A 17,696-nucleotide genomic window follows, 5' to 3' on the forward strand; every position below is an offset into this window, starting at 1 on the left:
CCGCCCTTAATAATGGTGGTGATGGAGCTGGGGGTGGAACAAGAAGAAAGACAGCTCTTTGATGGCAAGGATGTATCAGACTCATCTCTCCGTCCTCCCTGCCTTCCAGTCTTAGAGAAAGCAGAGGAAGCTTTTCCCTTGGGAGCCTTCAGAAATGGAAGAGACCCACTTCTTCTAGTCATGGCCTTGGCGGGAGAGCTGAAGTTGTCTGAGGCCTGGCACTCCTAGGGTGCCTCACAAAGATTCTTTATTCTTCACATCAGAAGCTCAGGGGTCCTATTGCCTCTGATCTCCTTGGGGTGTCTGATTTAGGAGAAGGGCCACCTGACGAACGGAACAGGCACACCTCTGTAGGTGTGAGTCATGCCCATGAGAAACAATGCAAAAATACAGGAAGCCCCTGATGCTCATTAGTAGTGACTCCTTCAGGGTCGGTGAGGGCCTTCTGTTTCTAGGCCAGCCACTGTTGCCAGGGCCATCTTTCCTCCTCATCTAACTCTGTCTCACTCAAATATCCATTATTTCACACACACCCTGGCCATGCAGTTCTGCGAGCAGATGGGTGTGGCTTTTGATGGAAGCGGGTCAGTCTCAAGGAAATAAAGGTCATCATAACTAATGCACAGGACAGGGGAAGCTAGGCATGCCTGCTTGCTGATTCTGCTGGGAAATTGCATAAGCAACCCCTTAAAGTCAGACTCCTTGTTGGGACTTTGCATTCTCTCTTTGAATTGAATTTGAATTTGGGGGTAATTATAGATTCACATGTCGTTGTGAGAAATAATACGGAGAGATCCCTCCTAGCCATTCGTGACTCTCCCCACTATACCACAACATCCGAATATGGGCTTTCCTGAGGACTCCCAAGACGTTGCTGACCCCCAGACCAAGGTGCTCCGGGTAATGAGAGCTGCTTGTCCTTGAAAGGAAGGGTCACAGCTAAGAAACTGGAGGGTGACAATGGATGTCAGGGCAGCCCGGGCAGAATTATCGGATTGGATACAAGGACATAATGGTGCTGTTCACCCGCCTACCAGGCACCTATGTTGTGAGAGCACCCAAAGGGGCAACGGAGCAACATGCTGCACCTCGGGTCTCTCTTCCTGTTCCTTTAAAGCCCATGGTGCCATCTTGGGGACCCCATTCTAGCCCTAATCACCTTCAAGTATCGTTAACATTAAATGTGTTAAATGCCCAGCACCCGTGTTCATAGGGGGCATGTTGAAACCATCTGCTATATAGACTGCAAATTCTCCTCCTACTAATAATAGCCTTTCTTCTGTCCAGGGAGCCTAAAACTGTGTCTTTCAGCTCGACTCTGACAGGAGAAACATCCCCTCCCAGCCTGCCCTCGTCTCCCTAAGAGTGACCCCCATCCAGCATTCTCCAAAATAGCGGTTCTGTATTGCTCTTCTGATTAAAATCAACAAAACAGCATATGATCTTCCTGTTATTCAAAAGTGAAAATAACAAAAATGGGTGGAGGTAAGGAAGAAAATTAAAATCAGCCACCACGCCGCAGTTAATATTTGATGTGTTTGTGTTTATTTCCTCGCAGACTTGTGTTGTTGTGTGAATGAATATTCTCGGACTCTGTATCAGCGGGTTCTGCCCCATTGGATTCAATCAACTACAAATTGAAAGTATTTGGGGGGAAACTGCATCTGTAGTGAACATGGAATGTCCCTTCCTCATCATTATTCCCTGAACAATAGAGAATGAAAGCCATTTGCGGCATTAACATTGGTGTGGGTGTTCTAAGTCATCCGGAGATGATGTGAGGCACAAGGAAGGTGTGTAGAGGTTACACACACACACACACACACACACACACACCCCACACCAAGTTATATAAGGGGATTTTGGCATCTGAGGGAGTCCCAGAACTAGTCCCTGTAGATATTAAAGGACAGCAGTCATTTTGAATTTTAGAATAATTTGTGTGTGTCTTAATGTCCTTGACAAAAAGCAATACACCGAGTTGCCCTGTGAATGGGAGCTCTTGTTTTGGTGACAACTTAAAGAAGCTGAATTTGGCCAAGGACAACATTCTGGGTGCGATGGGCAGGCGTTTGAACTAAGAGAGAACTTAGGAACAGAGGTGAACTCATTCACCATCTGGGGAGTGAATAGTGACCTAGCAGGTAAGCAGACATGAACTAATTGAGAACAGGGAGAGGAGAGTTGTAACTGACTGTCCCTTTGTCCTCCGATGGCGTCAGACTTCCCAAAGACACTGAACAAACAAAAGAGGAGACAAGAGGAAGAGAGTGATGAGCAGCCCTGCCCATGACCCCTGCTGTCTCTGGTGACTTCCGGCGCCGTGGCACAGACTGAACTGGTCTACCTCTGAGCTGCCAAGATGGATAGGGACCTGTTGAGTTTCACCATGGCAATAATGAGGAGGCCGCCAGTCAGCAGGAAGGTGGGCCAGAAGAAGGAGAAGAGGAGGGTTTGGGGCCCATAGAGGCGCCGATACACAACGCTGGTCTCCACTTGAGGTGCAGAGAAGCAGTAGAAAGCCTGGTGCTCGTGGAAATTGGCTCTGACCTTCTCCACATCAGCCAGGGCCATCTGGTAGTTGTCCAGGTTGCTAGGGATATAGGAGCACTGTGGGGAGAAAGCAAGGAGGCTTAGGCTCTCAGATGCTCACTTCGAAGAGGCTAAGGGCGAGGAGAAAGAAAAAAAACCAAACCAAAAAACTTGGACTTGGGAGTCAGCCCCTGTAGAGTATGGTTGGTGTCTGTGTGTGGATGGTGTCTTTGGAGCCACTCAGCATGATACTGCATGCTTGGATGCAGGGCTCAATTGGAGTTCTGGTTCTGTTTGCTGTGAAATCATAGGCAAATTGCTCATCCTCTCTGACCCTTTATGATTTCATTACTGAGATGGATCAATAGTGTCACCGTGATGGTCTAGAGAATCATGACTTAACACAAGTCCAGGGACAAGGGGTTTCTATAAGTGAGCAAGAAGTGAAGCTAGGCAGGTAGAATCAAGGCCTGGTGGAAGCTACACCCAGAAGGAAAGTCATCACTCCTGTGGACCAGAGACACCACAACATCCACCAACACATCCAGAGAAGCCAGAAAACCCCATTTTATTGCAAACTCCCAGGATTTCAACATCCTGGCTAAGATCCATGCAGAAGACTCTTTGAAGTCTAATCCTGTGTGAACCAAAGAAAATATGTTGGCAAGTGGCTCTGTGACAGACTCCAAAGGAAAGAGATAAAGCGCAAAAAAGAGCTCCAGGCAGGGAGAGCACAGCACACAGTGAAGCTCTGGCACTGATGGTTGCTATTAGGAACCTTCTGGCCTGTTGAGATGATGAGACCCAGCTGCAGGGACAGCCCAGCATGGAGACCTGGCTTTTATCTTTCCGTGCCAGAAGGACTGGATGCCGCCTGTGTGAACCTCAAGAGATACTTTGCAAGGATGGACATCTCTACAGACCTGCAGGAGAATACCTCTGGGGTGCCCTTCAGCACAAGCTCCTACCCTGTGGGGTACAGGCTCAGAGGAAGTACAGAGTTTGAGGGCCATGTTCTAGTAAAGTCATATCCAAGGTCAAATATGTAAACCTGAGGCCCAAGGGGCAAGTGTTGAGCTAGCATCTTCCCTAGGACCCTTACCTCCTAAGCTGCATGCTCTGTGGGCACCTGATCCAGCAACATGACGATGCTTTAGTGTGTTGCTAATGTCAGATAGGGGAGCTGCAAGCAGGCGCAAGTCCTGAGCCAGGGAGAGCCAAAGCTTCCGGGAAATCTGGCTGTCAGAGGTGCTGGGCATTGCAGGGTGTTTAGTAGCAGGACTGTCACTGGCTAATCTTGCCCATTGAGCACAGATTTCTTTGTAGAGACAGAGAGGCCCAGGTTCAACCACAGCTTCCGAGCTGTGTGACCTTGGCAACTGGTACAATCTCTTAAACCTTGTGAAGTCATTTTTAGTGGTGTCTGCTGAGAACGTCCCTGGGGATTAAACTAGGAAACTTATGTAAAGCGCTTAGCAAGAGTCCACATCTTGTAAATTCAAAAAGTGGAATAATAATAATAATGATAATAATAATAATAATAATAATAATAATGTTGCCTTACCTATGAATTAGCGTAACTGCAGCATCTTTTGCCTGCTTGCAGTTCCTCCAGGTTCTACACTCTTGATGTGTTTGTCAAGACCCACAACAGCAGTTCCCTCTCTAGGCCAAGGCAAGGCCTGGGACCTTTTACCCCATTCTGCCTGACGTGGTACAACCTTCCCTGAGTTCTCTCCATGAACTGAAAGGATTCATCCCTGCCTCTCATCTGAGGCTTCACTTTTGTTAGCGTGGACTGCAAAGAGCCCCTTCCCCCTTGACTGAGATTCAGGGAAGGAGACAGCAGATTGTGGAGGAGGAACGAGAGAGCGCCTGACATGTCCAGAGGCACGCTATCAACCCGGAGCATCAGCCAGCACACATCCTGATGCTGGCCCCGAGAATGAAATGTGCTTGACTGTCCCAGCATGGCAGGCTGCTCTTCACTCTCTATTGTGGTTTGTGGGTGCTATGGTTTAACAAGTCCCTCCTTTCATCGCTGGCAAAGAAGTCATACACACTGTTCACAATCCAAGCAGGGTTTAGACTAACTTCTGGCTCTGGGCTGCCACTCTCAGGATTAAGAGGCAGCCTTAATCCAGTGTGCCAGGAGAATGGTGCCATAGCCACAGTTTCTCATGTTTGAAAATGTTTTTCTCACTCCTGGAATAAATTAAAGTTTCTAAAGATGCCAAAGAGACTGCGGGAACCATTGGTAGAAGCTAATCCTGATGGGGCTCCAGGTTCTTGTCCCACACAGTCATGCTAACAACGGCCACAAGTCTGACCTCTATGCACTGCCACCTCTAGCTTCTGCGCTGGTAGCTGACCCTACATGGCTGCTGGCTGTCCTTCCAGGATCTCTTGAACGGTGACCTTGGGCCTGAAGTAGCTCATAGCAATAACATCCAACCTTAGATCATCTGGGGAGCTCCTCCGACTGATTATACTCAGGGGTTCTGTCTCAGCTGGTCTGGTATAGAACCCTGACTTCTTTTAAGTCTAGATGGTTCTCATACATAATCAAAATTGAAATGCCCAAATATATGCTAATATTAATTTCATAGTTATACAGGAGAGGTTCTCAGGAAACAGACTTTAGTCCCTTTCAGCCACTCCTGGCTACATGTCCCACTCCATCAGGTGGCATTTCTGGAATCAGTCTTCCAATCACTTCCTTTGCCTAGCCTTCTCCACTATGCCTATGCTAGGCTCACCATTGCTGGGCCTCCCTCCTCCCTGTTTCTGTCGCTCCAGCAACTGCCTATTCTGAAAAGTCTGACCCATCACTACTCTGTCCCGGTCCTCACTGCCAGCTGGAAATATCACCCGCTTCCTTAAGTCCCATTTCTCTCTGCTGCTGTCTGTGGCATCCACCTCTCTCTCTCTCTCTCTCTCTCTCTCTCTCTCTCTCTCTCTCTCACACACACACACACACACACACACACACACACACACAAAATCCACACACAACACACATGCAATTAATATTCCTACATATGCTTTCTCCTCTTGAGACCCACGAGCCTGGTGTGGGAAGGCTCAGTGGTTGTTGAATGAACAGGGAAGTGAAAGAAAGAAAGGGAGGGAAGGGGACCAACTTGCCTGTTCGGTAGAGAGGGTTGTGGTGGTGATGGGGACTACAGGTTTGAGGGAAACTCTCTTAAATGTTTGTTATGGGAGTTGCTGTAGTCCAGGCTCCAAGGCGGTCCTGGGATTTACCTGGCTCCACTGTTGGACTCGGTTGGTGGAAGAAGTGACTTCTAATGACCGCTTCTCCTCTCTGAGGGCCCTCCATTTGCCAACACGGGGATTTGCACATTTGCACACTACACTGAACTTTAGTGCAGCAATTCTGGGTATGGCTTTACAAGGGTGGAAACTGGGACCCACAGGGCCTCAGTGACCTTCCCCCAACTGTCAATGAGGGACAAATTCAAACCACCCACATCTGTCTGATTCCAACCCTGAGGATCCAAGACTGACTTCTCATGCCAGCCAGAAGACCCCATTCAGGTGGGTTATCTTGGCTTTAGAAACATGGGCAGCTGGGGACAAGCTCACAGATCTGTCAGGGCTAGTACACAATCCCCTTTCATTACCTGTTGGTTTTGGTCCTGAGTGTCTTCAGTGTGGTACAACATGGCCCACTGGCCCACAACTGATACATTGACCCAAAGGCATGGGTACCGGGGCACCTTCTTGCCCTCCAGCTCATCATGGTCCTTGACGTTGGCTTCAATCAGGTGACAGGTAGATTCTTGGGTCCACACACTGGGGAGACAACACACACACCTCAGAACAAGGGTGATACATACCCAATGGAAAGGCCCACAGCTGACAGCTTCATCCTGCCACCAGCATGTAATGCTATCTAGGTTCATGGTCCCAGAGTCCTGGATTCTGGTGTGAATCACAATTTCAGACGAGTTAGCTCTTGGGATTTTTTTTTTTCTACATAATGGTTCTCCGACCTTGCTACCTACCCCACGCCTAGGAACATTTTAAAAAGATCCCCATGACTGAATCCCATTCTAGAGAAAGCAAGGCAGAATTTCCCAGGAGCGTGGGCCCGACCTCTGGCGTTGTTTAACATACTCATCACGGGACTGTGAAGAGCAGCCAAGTCTGAGACCCTCTTCCCCATATCACCTCCAAGTCGCAGGTGTAGATAAAAACCTCAGCTGGGATAGGGTGACTTCTGCGGGGGAAACACATCACCTGAGGCAAGGACTGAGTAGCTCTGCCCTTTCCCCTTGAAAACAAGGAACTGTGTGAGGGGCTTGGTATAGTCGGGGCTGGAGGGTGGCAGCGCAGCGCTGGAGAGGCACAGGCCTGCTCAGCAGCCCCTCATTCGGGTGGCACTCGGGCCTGGCCTGACGGTGACATTGTAAAGCAGGAATACACAGCAGGCCCAGGAGAGGTCAATAGGCTCTTCAACGCCTAAGCAAATGGATTGTGACTTAGCTGCCTGTATCTTGTGGGAGACCCGCTGCCAGACAGGAGAGGGTTGTCGGCAGCCAGAGTATGCCCAGAAGCCTCCTCAGCCAAGGGTGAACTGAGAGAGCACTCAGGGACTTCACGGCTCTTCTTTAAAAAGCTGGAGGGATGGCATGCCAGGGAGTGGGGTGCAAGGGTATGGAGCACTCTCCAAGATTCCTGCCTAGAGTTTGGGGGACCAGATGTCAGTTCAGTAGAGAAACTCCCTACTTATTGGGAAAATCCAGGCAAGTAGAGGTGTGCCCTGCAAAGAGGGAGTCCATCTCGGAGTCATGTGTGCAGACCGCTGCCAGTCTGCCAGGCCCATTCTCCCCCATGTGGCACACTCTCACTGGTAGGTTGTATCCTGTAGCTGTCACCACCAGGTCCTGGACCAGCAAGGCTCTTACTTGTTTGCTTCTCCAGCACTGGAATCTGTAACCTGAAGGATGTGAACTGTCCCGTCTGTCCAGCTTGCTGAGAGGGGTTAAGGGTAGAGCAGGTAGAAAAGGCTGGGGTTTCTCCAGGCAGTGGGGAGGCTCCTACCTTTTCTGGTAGAGAGGCAGCACCGTGGTACCCAGGATATAGTAGGTGATGGCAGCACACACTACCATTGTCACCCCCAGGCAGAGGGCTCGCGTCTCTCCGCGCTTCTGGGCCATCACCAGCTTCTTCCCCATAGCCACTGGGGGCAGCAGTCATTTTTGGCACCACGGAGGCAAAGAGAAATGAGAATAGGAGGAAGGTCAGGTGAGAGGGATGCGATCTGACACCAGCATCGCTCTTATTCTGCGTGGAGCGTGGCAACTTCCACAGGGCAGCACCCCTGTGGTGCAGGCCCCACCCTGGCCCCAGGCCGTCTGCTAACAGCCTGTGATTAGTTTTTTCAATACTCAGAACCCATTATCACCAATTATCTCTCTGGGAAACTGGGCACACTGGTCACACGAGGGATTCCTCGTGGTGACTTCTTCCAGTGAGCCCTCTGAGACTGCCGGGCATTAAGGTTAGAGCGTGGGAGTTCAGAAGGGCAGAAAAGGGAAGCACCTGTTGGGGGGGGGGGGTCCAACTTGCCCTAGTCCCACCACCTGGCAATGTCCTGATGTCTCACCAGCCTCCTGGAGTGAGTTCTAGAAGAAACACCAGCCCCTGTGCTCAACCATGGATTCTGATTAAATGTAAAACATAGGTGGGGATCTGGGATTCTGTAAGCGTAATGAGACTCTCCAACAGGAAGGAGGATGCGGACCTTTGATGTCTCTCATGGCCTAGACAGGAAGAAGTGTGTTTCTGTGATAATAGAAGGGATTTCAGTTAGACTGTAGGGAGACTGTCCCAGCTGTGAGATGCTAAGTGTGTCTCGGGACACCTTGGATGGAACTTTCTATGGAGAAAATCCACCCTAGGTCTGGGCTGGATTTAGGAACATTGGAAAAGAGTTATAGAAGATCCTTGTGCGGCTTAACTATTGGGGTGACAGCCTCTTCCTTAGAAGGACCGGGAATAGAGTTTATTTGGGGAGGGTGTAGAGAAGAGAGGGTCTGAGGTCATCAGACATGAGATCAAGTCCTGGCTTCGCTGCTTAGCAACCACGTGACTGTAAAAACAAAAAAAAATGGTACCCACCTCAGAGTCCCAGCGCAGACCTAGCAATACTGTCGAGCGTCACAAATTTGCCACAGTGGAACCCTTCATAAACAGTAGTTGTCATTAACTGGGGAGTCAAAAAAGCATGGGACACTTTGCCAGACCTATTTATTGTTATTCCTCTACTGATGACAAGTGACCAGACTGCTCCTGGTCCCCGAGCTGGCCAGCGAAGCGACTCTCAGAACTGAGTCAACATGCCAGGTCCTCTGGTGCCAGAACTCAGAAGGGCACCAGGGGAGGTAGGGGTTTCCACCCTCCCATCCGTGCCATTGCAGGCTGCCCTCTGTCTCCCACCATCGCCCCTCAGCCCCGGCTTCCAGAAGCCCTTGTAAACTCTCTGGGATGCAGTACTCACAGTTCCCTGGGTCTCCACTGGCAGATGGTTTCTCTCCACCCGGTCCCCCGCCCCCACCCCAAGTCAGGCTTTAGCAGGAAGTTTGGTCTCCCAGTTGGTCTCCAGGGAAGCAGTCTTCAGTCCCGGCTGGGTCGAGCCTCCATGCCCAAACATGGTCAGGTCTGAGCACACAGGCTTGCCTCTGGGACAAAAACTCCACGAGCAGGTACAGAGCCCTGAAGCCCTCAGCTGCTGCTGGGGACTCTGCCCCTGCGTTTCCCTGAGTCTCCTGGGAAACAGATGTCAAGCAGCGAAACCCATTGCCCTCCTCACCAAGACCATCCTTATACATACAGCAATATTTCTTCTACACTTCATCTTCCATCTCTCTGGCTCGCAGGGAGTCCAGGAATAGGAAATGATCTTCCTTGTGTGGTGCAGGGGAGGGAGGTAGAGGGGTTGGGCTTGTCACTAACCCTGGTCTATCCAACCCAGAGTAGCCGAAGCGTCCCTGTCTTTGTCACTGACATCCTGTGTGACGTTGAACAAGTCAGCACACCTCTCTGGGCCTCCGTTTTCTCAGTTCTATCATTAACGTTTTGAAAACTTAACTTTGTTCAGGATTGTGGTGCAGTTAGAGATGAAGGAATCCAGAGACGGGAGGACACCCCACCTTTTAAGGACCACTGGCACTGAGGCTGGGAGTAGGGAGCCCCCCAGCTGCTTCCAGCCGACTATCCAGGTCCAGGGAACCTCGTAGAGATTGCCTTTGTCTCATAGGCAGACACTTGTTGCAACTGAAAAGACAACAGAACATCAGTACTGGGGGCAGACCTGCTTCTGCACCCCAGGTCCTCACAAATAAAGACTAGAGTTGAGAGCCAGACAGTGATGGCACATGTCCTTTATCCCAGCACTAGGGAGGCAGAAGCAGGTAGGTGGGTCTCTGTGAGTTCGAGGCCAGCCTGATCTATAGAGCTAGTTTCAGAATAGCCAAGACTACACAAAGAAACTCTGCCTTGAAAAAAAAAATTTTTTTTTTAAAAAGTAGAGTTGAAAAAGCAAGAAGAAAAAGCCACACACACACACACATACACACACATCGTGGTGCCCTGATAGGCATCTGCATAGGACTGAGGCCTGCAGACTTGATGGCTAGTCAGAAGTTTCTCTATTTGATGTGCAGATATGAATTAGAAGCTAGCCCTCCCAGTGGAAAATTCCAGCCATCCCTGCCCACCAAGAGGCTGCTCCAACATCTCATACCTGTGATGATATGTTCCCAGCCACCTGAAGTTCTGGAGGTCACCTCTGCTGTCCCCAGCCCCAGAGCAGTGTATGCAGCGGAGATATTCCTGCCCAGTGAGTGGTCTCACTTCTCACAGAAGCCTGCTGCCTAATGATGATGAGGTGACCTGGGGCCCAGAAGGAAAGCTGTCACTCAGGGTTTCTTGATACTCTGGTGGCGAGCACCATCCCATCCCCCTCTTCTCAATGACTCTAACAAGAGAACTAATCATCTGTTTCACGGGCCTCATACCAAATGGAGAGGTATTAGTGTGTATGTGAATGCATTTAGGGGGTGTCTGTATGGTTTATGCATATGTATGTGGTATGTATGTGTGGAGGGAAATGCATATGCGTGTTATGGAAATGGTGTGTGTGTTATGTGTTTGGTATGTGTGTGATGTGTGATATATTCATACATGTGTGAATGCATGGAGTCTGAAGTAGGGACACTGGATGTTCTGCTCTATCTCACGCCACCTTACACAGGAAATTTCACGGAGCCTAGAGCGAAGAGGATAGGCAGCATTTTCCAGCAAACCCGTGTCCCTGCTGCTTACGGTGCTAGGTTTACAGGTGTGCACCTAGCTATGCCCAGGTTTTTACATGGGGACTGGGGATTTTTTTTTTGATTTTTTTTTATTAAATTATAAAAGTTTCCATTTCAGCCCCTCCTCCCAACACCCTCCCACTCCCCCCACTCCCTCTCCTCCTCCCTGGGGATTTGAACTCAGTCCTTATGAAGGTGAGAATTCTTACCCGCTCAGTCCTACAGACAGGGATCTCTTAAAGTATAGGGGATAGGAAGACTGACAATGAGGGGGAATTATAAATATGAGATAGATCCTTAGGAGAAGATTTTTCCGATGATGGGCCATTGTCCCTTCAAGGACCAAATCTTTCTCCTGGAACCTACAAAATAACTCAGAAACTTCTCCTTTGGGAGAGAGATGTGGGCAGTAAATGGTTCTTTATGAATGTCAGCGAAGGGCCTGTTAATAGTTCACACGATGGATGAGGAAAGTTTACACAGTTGGGATTTATAAGCACTGTTGAGCTTCCCAATTTTTTTTCCCCTTTTGGAAATAGAACAAATCAGTGACAGTACCTGCTGCTGTCAGCTGAACCACAATCAAATGCAAGGGCAAGCCTCGCTCTCCCTCTAGGATAAGCTAGTGAAAATCTCAGATCCTAGCTGAGTTGGGGAGGGTTAGGGTTAGTATGTGTGACAGGCGGCCACAGGTAGAGAGAGAGAATGGTGCCATGCCTGGAAAGTTTGATGGTTCTTGGAATGTCAGCGTAGTGAAATGTTGGAAAGAAAATGACCCCCATAGGGAGTGGTATAATTAGGAGGTGTGACCTTGTTGGAGTAGGTACAGCCGTGTTGGAGGAAGTGTGTCACTGTGGAAGTTGGCTTTGAGGTCTCCTATGCTCAAGTGACACCCAGTGTGACAGTTCACTTCCTGTTGCCTCTGGATTAAGACGTAGACCTCTCAACTCCTTCTCCAGCGCCATGTCTACCCTCATGGACTAAACCTCTGAAACTATAAGCCAACCCCAGGTAAATGTTTTCCTTTATAAGATTTGCCATAGTCATGGTGTCCCTTCACAGCAATAAAACCCTAACTAAGACAATCAGAAACCATGAAACACTTCCAAGTGTATCCTTCCAACAAACTCTGTGATAATAAGTACGAGGCTCACAGTGGTACTCTGAGGTAGAGGATTTCTACCCATTTTTATGAATGTAGCTGTGGCTCATTGAGTTAAGTTGCCCAAGACAAGTCACCTGGAACCTTGTTCTTTCCATCTCCAGGAGGGAGATACTTGTGCCATCCACCCTGTGTAACTTTAAAGACTGGGAGCTCATCTAAGAGCCTGGCACAGAGTATTGAACGTGTGCTTTTCAGAGACAGCCACTCCACACATATCTATGCCCCCTACAGAGCAGTACTTGTGGCTCTGCTTTAGCCTGGGTGAACCTCTGTCACTGCTCACTCAGACAACAGGATATGTTGATGGGTGCACTGCCTGATCACCAAGGCTGAGTTTTGCTTAGGGCTACAGCATCCCCTGGGCACCTTCTCTTGGAAAGAGCCCCCATACCCCAGAAAGCTGAATACAGGTTGCAGGCAGTTAACATCTCTTTCCAGACATGAGAGTGATCACACCCAAAGAGGGCTGCAGTCCTGCACTGGCATGGAGTCAAGTCTCCTTGCTGAAAACCTTGGACCACAGAGCAGGAACAAACCAACCCTCTGGCTCTCTCAACTCCAAGTCTACAAATCCAAGAGCAGAGGAAATGCATGGCTCATGCCTCTGGGTATGCTTTGAGGTGATTGGCTGCACACTTGTCATAGCAAGCATACAGTCAGGGATTTTTAAATGGAGTGGTCCCTGTTGCTGGTGGCAGAAGGACCGCACCAGTAGGGGATCAAAGTCTGAGGTGACTGCATTTATGGCAATGTGGAGCTAGAAATCTCCAGATCTACCCTCCCATTCACTCGCACGGCTGCAGGTTTGGAACCAAAGGGCAGCCAGGAGAGGGTGTTTCTATTTACTGAGCATCTACAATGTGCCATGGTACAGGCTATTGGTCAGCTCTTCATGGCTGATAGGTTTGTTTTGACTCCTGTGTTCAGAGGCTTCAGCTCTGGTAGACTGGCTCTGTGGCCTACAGGACTATGGTGAGACAGAAGACAGTGCAGACAGGGGCATGCGGTGGGAGGGGCCCTCTCATTTCATGAGGGACGGGATGAGGGACGGGATGCAAACAGAGGAAGGATCCAGGAACACAAGGATGACACACCCTTCCAAAGCATGTTCCCAGTGACCTACTTTCTCCCACAAGGTCTCCCTTCCTAACATTTCCACCACCTCCCTGTAGCGCCATCTGCTGGTGACCAAGCCTTGGAAACATGACAAACATTCAAGAATCCAACCAGAATACAAACCTGTATGGATCACATCCTCCCTTCTCTGAAGATCACCTTTTTGCTGTTTTAGATATCCACTGTATAAACATGAACAGAAAATATTTAATAGAATGTTCCAGACATAAACTATTAGTAAGTTTAAAGTAACTTTCATTCTGGTATACTGCTTTAATTACTAGTAGTTATTATCTCTGGCTGTGCTTAATTTATAAATTTAACTTTGTCGTAGGTGTGCACGTATAGAGAAACCCATTCTTCATGGAGTTTGCTGGTCTCTGTGGTCTCAAGTGTCCATGGAAAGTCTTGCAAAGTACACAAATACACATCCATTCCTCTCAACAATCCCCACAAAGACCTGTGTTTTCTGTCAACACACAAAACCGGTGATTTTCCCAGAGTCATGACCCAGAATGGGATGTAATGGGCCCTGGTCCTGAATCTGAGCTCACTGACTCAACAGCCCCTCTGTCACCCATGACTCCCAGGAGAGCGGTTGCCAAGAGGATCAGTGTGTCTCTATGGCGGAGGCTCTCAACCTTCCTAATGCCGTGACCCTCTAATACAGTTCCTCATTTGTGGTGACCTCCAACCATAGAATTATTTTTATCGTTACTTCATAACTGTCATTTTGATACTGCTATGAATCATAATGTAAATATCTGATATGCAGGATGCTTGATATTCGAACTCTATGAAAGGGTCATTTGACTCCCCCCCCCCCCCAAAGCAGTTGCAATCCCCAGGTTGAGCACTACTGCTCTCCGGTGTCTACTACAGCTGAGGTACAGTCCCCCTCAGTCTCTTCTCTGATTTGGCATCCGCTTATTTATGTAAGTGTCTTTGGAGCATCTAGCTTCCACCAACCTTGATGAGTGAGTCCCATAAACCAGCCAGGTCTGGAGCCTCTGCCCAGCGTGCATCATTTTCTGAGTGCAGCAGGCAGGGTGAAGCCGGTGGCCCCAGGACAGACACCTCAGGGTACCCTGTGCCTAGGCTCTGAGTACATTTTGCTGCGCCAAATATGAACGGTCTCATCCTTTGTAGGATGTCAGATTGTTAAAACTACAAAAAAAGAAAAAGGAAAAAAATCATGTACTTAAAAGAGAGCACAGTGGTCTCCCCTTAGCCATGGTTTTGGTCTTGGCAGCTCCTCTTCCCCATAGTCAACAGCAGACTGAAAATATAACATGGAAATTTCCAGAGATAAATAATTCATAAGTTTCAAATTACTTTCATTGCCTTACATCATCCTAATTGTCCTATTTTATTGTTAGTTACGGTTAATTTTTTCTGTACCTAAGTTACAAATTAAACTTTATCTTAGATATGTGTATGTAGAAAATATCACAGTATGCATAGAATTTGGTACTGTTTGCCATTGCGGATATCCACTGGGGTCTTGCAATTCATTCTTCACAAATAAGGGCAACAATTGCAAAAAAAAATGCAGAGAAAATAACTGGGGGAGAATGTTTGTAGCACTGGAAAGACAAACTACCGCTGCAGCAAAATTAAATGTCAATATGAGAATTAAGCATTATGACAAGGCATGGCAAGCAGCCTGGGGTGGTTGCTCCCTAGGAAGAGGAACCTCTTTTTCCGCCTCGTTTAACCATATATCCCTCAGCCCCATTTGCCTTCCTTCGTGACCAGGTGTTTCAGCCTGTGGTGCTACTAACACAATACTGTGCAACAGGAAGAGCGTGGCCAAATTCAAGTAGGCTGACTGTGTAGTAGTGGCTGCTTCCTGTTGCAAAATCTCCCAGCTTTGTGGGAAAGTTGGACAACAAAGAGTGCGGGAAGAAGACCAAGGGCATGTGTCGATTCGTGTGCGTATGAAGGACTCATGTGCCCTCCCCTTCCGTGACACATCCTCCACCACCATGTCTCCACCAGAGCGCAAATTCGCTAAGACCAGGGACAGTCACTTTTCTTATTCTGTATCAGATCTTGAACTCCTAGAAAAATACATCAAGGTCCCTGGAACTTGGAGTGGCAGTAGTCAACTGATTGGAGAAAAATCCTCTTTCTTCGTGTTACAGAACGTTGCAATCATTTTTGCGTGTGCAGAAAAACGTCTTCCTAAGGATGCTGCGGTTTCCATTACGTGACTAGCCCAGGATAGAAGTCTTCCCTGCTGCGCTGGGGGCTGTTTAAGGATGTAGGAGTTGGCAGCAGCAACTGTAGGGGTTTGTTTCGGCTCACAGTTTGGGAGATTACAGCCCATCACAGTGGAGAAAGTGTGGCATCAGGAGTGCCGGGCAGCTGGTCACATAGAGGGCTCTGTCAGGAATTGAAGAGAGATGAATGCTGGCAATCAGTTTTGTACATCCTAAGACCCTAGGCTATGGGATCTTGCTCCATATATTAGGTGTGGGTCTGTTTCTCATAGTACGTTACTATGGTGATTCTAAATGAAGTCAAATTAACCATGAGGATGATTCATCCTGAGAACAATGGTGTTTTCTTCCTTGTTAGTGTCCAGTGGAACTCAGCAGGCTCGTTTAACCCTATACACCCAGACCACACTCACAAATCTATGTCATTTCTCATGATTTGATGAACACAAAGTACAATGGATTTATAAGACTTTATTGCAGGGGCCAACTCGGGGATGGAAATGAAAATACCATAGAGGTATACGAAGTCAACACAGTGGTATCTTAGTCCATTTTTTAAATGTTCTATCAAAGCACCTGAGGGTGGGAAGTTATAAAGAAGGGATACATATTGCTGAACCCTAAAAGCCTAAGATAGGGTGACCCCACCTATCAGTCTATGATGAAGGCATCCTTGTCTGCATTGTAACATGGTGGACAGCGTCATGACAGCAATGAGAAAGAGAAGGAGAGGGAGAGGGGAAAGAGAGAGGTGGGGCCAGGCTTACTTTTTTAAAAATAAGGCCCTGCCCTTGTGAGGTCTGTCTGAGGTTTATAGAGAAAAGCGGTATTAGTCTCTTTCCACAGTGCAGCCCCTGGTGACTTAATAACCTCCCACTAGACTGTATCTCCTACAAACTCCAGTACCTTGGCATCTGCATTGAGGACTAGGTTTCCAATACCTTTGAGGGAACACACTGAAGGTATATCCAAGTTACAACAGGTGGGAGATAGATAGATAGATAGATAGATAGATAGATAGATAGATAGATATAGAGAGATAGATAGATAGATAGATAGATAGATAGATAGATAGATAGATAGATAGATAGATAGATAGATATGGATGGATGGATAGATAGATAGATAGATAGATAGATAGATAGATAGATAGATAGATAGATAGATAGATAGATAGAAAGAATAGAGGACATGCCTACTCCTAAAGAGTTGAGGCTTTTATTACACATTTAAGAAGGAACACAGTAGACACAGAGACATCTGGGAGAATCCAGAGTGGACATGACCAGCAAGCTGCCACAGGCCATTTGAGAGGGGATAGAGAGGGGAGAGTCAGAAGCCAAGAGGCCAGGAGACAAAGAGGCCAAAAGATAAAAGAACTGGCGTAGCCAAAATGGCTGAATTATATAGGAAGAGAACCTGGTGGAGTGGACTGGAGAAGTTTAGGATAGGGGGCCCCAGCCGAGTGTGAGTCAGCGTGGGTGGGGCGTGAATTTGCTAGAAACTGAGGAATTCATCTGTCATGATGACTTACAGGGCTCCAAACACAAGCAATACCATGTAGGAACTCAGACAACAAAGGGTTCTCTTCTCTTCCACTTCATGGCGGCCTCGGGCAGTGCCTCCCATTGACAGGGAACCCTGCTGGCCCCTTAAACCAGCCACTCGGTGGTGGCACTGGCTGGAGATTCCTGAATCAGGCAGGGCTGGTGTTGCAGTTGGATCATGCTGATCCCTTGAGAGCCTCTGTGAGATAAAGTTAGAGTCTAACAGATGATCGGGAGCTGAAAATCTAGGACGGGGAGAGTTTATACCTTTGCAGCATGGAAATACGCAAACAGCACACATGGAAGCCATTTTCTTCTCTTTTCTCTTTCCCGTCTTTGGGGAGTTGGTTCATCATCACAGCACGTGGTGTGCTTGATCTTCATCTTAACAGATACCTCAAATTGATGTGGTTAGGCGACGCTGAGGCTAGTGCGGAGGGAAACCCAGAGGAGAGTGGAGCGACCCATGTGCTAGTCAGACCAGCATAGGGGATGGGGGAAGGAGGACTAAGTCCAGAATTAGCAGGGGCTTTTTGAGAGGGTTTTGCCTGACCTTACCCTCCTGGGACCTTTCTCTGTCTCACCTGATCCCTGACTTAGCTGTTCCCGAATCTCCTCTCCCAATCACTTGATCCTACTAGCTGGATGTAACTGGTCAATAGACAGCAGATTTCTCCTGTAGCCTCTCTCTCTGCTCAGCTTCCAGGACTGAGAGTTTGCAGGGGTGTGAAGCAGATCTGCAGGGCACACACATCTAACAGCCAGGCTC

The 17,696-nt window shown here is 48.3% G+C and overlaps 2 protein-coding genes across 7 annotated transcripts in view; one reads left to right on the forward strand and one right to left on the reverse strand.

Moving 5' to 3' along the window:
- The window catches only part of Kcnip1 (potassium voltage-gated channel interacting protein 1), a 378,573-nt gene that overhangs the window by 24,529 nt on the left and 336,348 nt on the right, over positions 1-17,696 (forward strand). The gene's annotated exons all lie outside the window — the stretch shown is intronic.
- Positions 1,523-9,484, reverse strand: Kcnmb1 (potassium calcium-activated channel subfamily M regulatory beta subunit 1). Of its 5 annotated transcripts, none has more exons than XM_048436023.3 (5): positions 9,392-9,481; positions 8,680-8,742; positions 7,600-7,738; positions 6,177-6,348; positions 1,523-2,610 (listed from the first exon to the last, which is right to left on the reverse strand). In XM_048436023.3, exons 3-5 carry the CDS (start codon positions 7,731-7,733, stop codon positions 2,344-2,346), a joined length of 573 nt encoding a protein of 190 aa, XP_048291980.1. In that variant the 5' UTR covers positions 7,734-7,738; positions 8,680-8,742; positions 9,392-9,481; the 3' UTR covers positions 1,523-2,343. The 5 variants fall into 5 exon arrangements, with proteins under 5 accessions (XP_048291980.1, XP_048291982.1, XP_048291983.1 ...); XM_048436025.3 differs by lacking the exon at positions 9,392-9,481 and adding an exon at positions 9,059-9,378; XM_048436026.3 differs by lacking the exon at positions 8,680-8,742 and having other exon boundaries at positions 9,392-9,484.

This window comes from Myodes glareolus, chromosome 9 (assembly GCF_982192425.1).
Source record: "Myodes glareolus chromosome 9, mMyoGla1.1, whole genome shotgun sequence".
Classification (NCBI taxonomy): domain Eukaryota; kingdom Metazoa; phylum Chordata; class Mammalia; order Rodentia; family Cricetidae; genus Myodes; species Myodes glareolus.